Below are 3,986 nucleotides of genomic sequence, written 5' to 3' on the forward strand. Positions count from 1 at the left end.
GCGTGGCTGTGGGGCTCAAAGGGCCCTGCGGCCCCTCCCCCATCTCGCATTCCCACCCCCGCCGGCTCCCAGAGCCCCGGGGCCAGCCGGAAGGAAGTGCGTACTGGTCGCCCCTCTAGGGGGCGGTCGCACGCAGGTTTGGGGGACTCCGGGGAGGCCTCTTAGCCGCGGACGCCCGAGTCCATCCCTGACCCGGGGTCCCGCTCTCCCCGCAAGCGACTCGGAATCCATGAGTGTCTTTCACTTCTAGTCTCTAGGGGATGGAACTGCATCGACCGTATATATGCAGCTGGCGTCAAAACGCAGGATAATTAAGCCGTGCACACCCAGACGAAGGGCGGGTTCGCGTCCCTGGTTGTCAGAGCGGTTGAACGCACCCCTTGGGACGGGGTGGAGGCCAGACCGAAACAATACAAAAATTACCCTACTGACTGCAGCAGATTCCAGCTGCAGTCCACACGGGTCTGGGAAATTTAGAAAGCGCTACTTTCCCCCGGGCCCTTTACCTCCTCCTCGCGCACCTTTACGCCGCTCTGAATTCACGGATTCCGAACAGCGAAATGTGTAGGGCATCCTGCCGGAGTTGTACTGTTCTGAGTGCTGTTGCCCAAAGACATCCTTTGGCCTCGGAGCCAAATCTGACTTTCCAGAAGACTCAGAGGAAGAGTCAGGCAAAAAGAATTAGACAAAAGCTTCTCCCACCTCCTTTTTCTTTTGAACTCGTAAAGCGACCTTAAGCATTTGGGGCCACCTAAGAGATAATGCAGTTTTTGGCCAGAGCGTCACTCAGGACTCTTTTGCCCAACAGGTTTAAGGGAGCAGAGAGTAGGAGCAGTGGAAATGGCCCTAGTGCCCTATGAGGAGACCGCGCTAATGGGGTTGCAGAAATTCCACAAACCTCTTGCCACCTTCTCCTTTGCAAGCCACACGATCCAGATCCGGCAGGACTGGAGGCAACTGGGAGTTGCAGCTGTGGTTTGGGATGCGGTAAGTAAGCCGTGTGTGTGTGTGTGTGTGTAAGACTGTTATTATAAGAATGGTCTTTATTTTTTTTTAAAAAATAACAGCTTTATTGGGATATAATTCATATACCATGCACTTCACCTATTTAAAGTGTATAATTGTGTGTGTGTGTGTGTGTGTTTAGTGAATTCAGAGTGGTGCAACCATCACCACACTCAATTTTAAAACATTTTCATCACCCCCCCCCCAAAAAAAACTTCCACCCATTAGAATTACTCCCCTGCCCCAATTCCACCCAAATAGATTGCATTTTAAGGGTGTGTAAAGGAAAGCTGAGGAAAATTAAATGACTTGCCGGTAGTTTACCCAGCAGATAAGATGGAGGACTGGAAGGAAAGCAGGAGACCCTAACTGCTTTGGACGCTCATTAATTTTTAAGTTTAATTTTTAAAATATTGCACAAAGAATATTGTAAAATGTCAAAGCCCAAAGTGGATCATGTGTTTTAAGTTTTCTATAGTTGTAATGGTTGCAAAATTACACCATAATTGCTTTTTTTACTTCCTCTTCCAGCACTGTTTTCAGCTGCTTGTGACAGTGACTTGCCCTCAGCATCTATCGCCACACCTGGGATTCAGTGGGAACTCATTTGATGTTAGATAAATGCTTGGCATATATACAATTTTATAGGCTTAGCATTGTTATTAGGGAAGTTAGAGAAACACTGCGGAATAAAACTCAATATATTCTAACCTAGTAATACCACTTCTAGGAAGCTAGTCCAAAGAATCACATGAAAAGTATTCCTAGACCAAGTAATAAAGATGCATAATAATGAGGAATGGGTGAGCCTCCAAAATGCTCACCAAGAAGAGGAATTGCTAATTATACTAATAGTGTGTGGCCTTGAAAAACAAACTATATTTAAAAATTATGTTAAAAGTATACAGTGCTTTTATAGAATTATATGCAAATACTTACACATCAAGTATCTAAAACTTATCTTTAGATGCCTGATAACATATGCTGAGGACCCCTGTGGGGTGATGACTGTCAGGGATGCAGGAGGGAGGAATGCAGCTCCAGGCGCCTTGGGTGCTATTCTGCTTTTCCCTGTGGGGGACATTGTGGCCTTGCTGACTTGAACTTGGTTCAGGAACTGGACATTCCCACAAGCAAAATCTGAGACTTTATATCAGCTCTGCTAGAGGAGCTCTGTAAGCCTTGAGTGTAGAAACTCTGTGACAGTAAGAAACTAAACTTCCCAGATTCAGCAGGACCCTGTCTTGTGTGGGCAATGTCACTGACTACTGCTGCTCCTGTTAGCGGCCTGGGGCAGCTGTTCTGTGGGATGCAGCGTCTGTGCGTGCTCTAGGAAGGAGGTTACCTCCCAGCAGCAGCTGAGTTCCTGTGTGTGTTATTAAACTGGGAATGGAACCTTGCATGTCAGCACATTGAAACCCTTCAGCTGTAAAAGTGCTTGTTGACCTTAATCATAATCACGTTGTGTTTTGACTCAGGCCGTTGTTCTTTCCACGTACCTGGAGATGGGAGCTGTGGAGCTCAGGGGCTGCTCTGCCGTGGAGCTGGGTGCTGGCACAGGGCTGGTGGGCATAGTGGCTGCCCTGCTGGGTGAGTATGACACATTCGCTGAGTGGAACTTATCAAGAGGTACACTTGCTGTTTTCTTGACACAAAACCTGTTGTTAGTTTTCCCCTTACTGGATTATTTTTCTTTCCCTTGTACTTATTGTGAGTTATGGGCAAACTGCTGGTGCTCTCAACTCCAGTTAGGCTAATTTCTTCTTGCTCTTATCCTATTTTTATATGTCTCATGAGAGATCGCTTTGCCTCCTTCAATTTTACAAAGCTAATATGATTGGAAGGCGACTTTAAGTTCAGAGAGAATTATCTTATTCATGTGCATAGTTTTCTTACAGTTTAGGTGCTTTCCCATACGCTGTGGGTTTAACCCTGAGAGGTGGGTAGAGCAGATAGTCTCTTTCCTTCATTGCTAGGAAACTTTGCTGGTTTTTCTCTTCTAGAAAGGGTTGGCTCTGCTACAGTTTGTACTGACATCTTATATTGAAAAATTGTTTTAACAGTATACAGTTATGAATTGATTAATATCAAGGTTTGTTATTTTTTTAAAATTTGGTTTGCATACATTAATTTAGGCCTAGAGTATTTTTAAGCCTCATTATTATCTGATTATTCATTATTGACTCCTTTCTTCAATTTCTGGCTCATACAGTTTGAGCTAGCTAATGGTAGGATAGACCAGCTTCTAAGATTCCATATGCAATATTCACCACTTCAATACTGTCACTTAAGGCTCTTGTTAAAATGCAGCCTCTGATTCCCAAGGTCTGGAGCAGGGCCTGAGAGCCTACATTCCTAACAAGGCCCAGATGGTGATGGTGCCAGCACGTAACTTATTTCTGCCTTTCTCTTAACTCAGTTCTTTTTCAGTATTCCTTTCTCTATTTAGATTTTGCCTTCCAAAATTTAGTGGGGAGCATGGGCAGGAGTGGTGGTTAGAAGTAGGTATAAACTGTTTTAGGTTTCCATCTGTCTGTACCCACAGCACTTTGTCACTGAGAAGGCTCTTGCTCCTTAGGTTAGCCTTATAACCTCCCCAAGGATGCTAGGTATTATTTTTCATCTTCATTTTTCAAATGAAACTGGGGTTCCAGGAGATGAAGCCACTCCCTGAAGTCCTGCTCATTGGAGCCCTCTAACTCAAACCGGCTCGTCAGACACAGCAGCTCTAGTTATTTTCTTTCCATGACACTAACTTCCCTCTGCTGTTATGAGACGAGTTACCTGGGAGGCGAAATGAGGTTTTTTTTGTTTCCTTCTGAGAACAAGGGCTTCATGCAAAACTTCACTGGCTGATACAGCGACATGCTAGTGCGGTAAAGTGCGTAGGTTTTGAGTTACACTTGGTTTTAACATGTTTTTTAACTTCTCCTAGCTGGGTGACCTTGGGCAAGTTTGCTTAACTTCTAAACTTGAATTTC

At 44.9% G+C, this 3,986-nt stretch overlaps 1 protein-coding gene and 1 long non-coding RNA gene across 5 annotated transcripts in view; one reads left to right on the top strand and one right to left on the bottom strand.

Annotated features, from left to right (window-relative positions):
• LOC111745332 overlaps nucleotides 1–603 on the bottom strand; it is a 28,981-nt gene extending 28,378 nt beyond the window's left edge. The window contains exon 1 of one of the 2 annotated variants that reach the window (XR_002782602.1): nucleotides 522–603. This is a non-coding gene — a long non-coding RNA (uncharacterized LOC111745332). Of the gene's footprint in view, nucleotides 1–506 lie in introns of both variants that reach the window. The other variant, XR_002782601.1, reaches the window with a different exon arrangement.
• The window catches only part of METTL21A (methyltransferase like 21A), a 54,608-nt gene continuing 50,628 nt past the window's right edge, over nucleotides 7–3,986 (top strand). The window contains exons 1-3 of one of the 3 annotated variants that reach the window (XM_011369654.2): nucleotides 7–96; nucleotides 809–987; nucleotides 2,484–2,595. In XM_011369654.2, the coding sequence (XP_011367956.1) occupies nucleotides 841–987; nucleotides 2,484–2,595 (259 nt within the window). In that variant the 5' untranslated portion in view covers nucleotides 7–96; nucleotides 809–840. The other 2 variants (XM_023536295.1, XM_023536296.1) reach the window with 2 other exon arrangements.

This window comes from Pteropus vampyrus, unplaced genomic scaffold, assembly GCF_000151845.1.
Source record: "Pteropus vampyrus isolate Shadow unplaced genomic scaffold, Pvam_2.0 Scaffold152, whole genome shotgun sequence".
Lineage (NCBI taxonomy): Eukaryota > Metazoa > Chordata > Mammalia > Chiroptera > Pteropodidae > Pteropus > Pteropus vampyrus.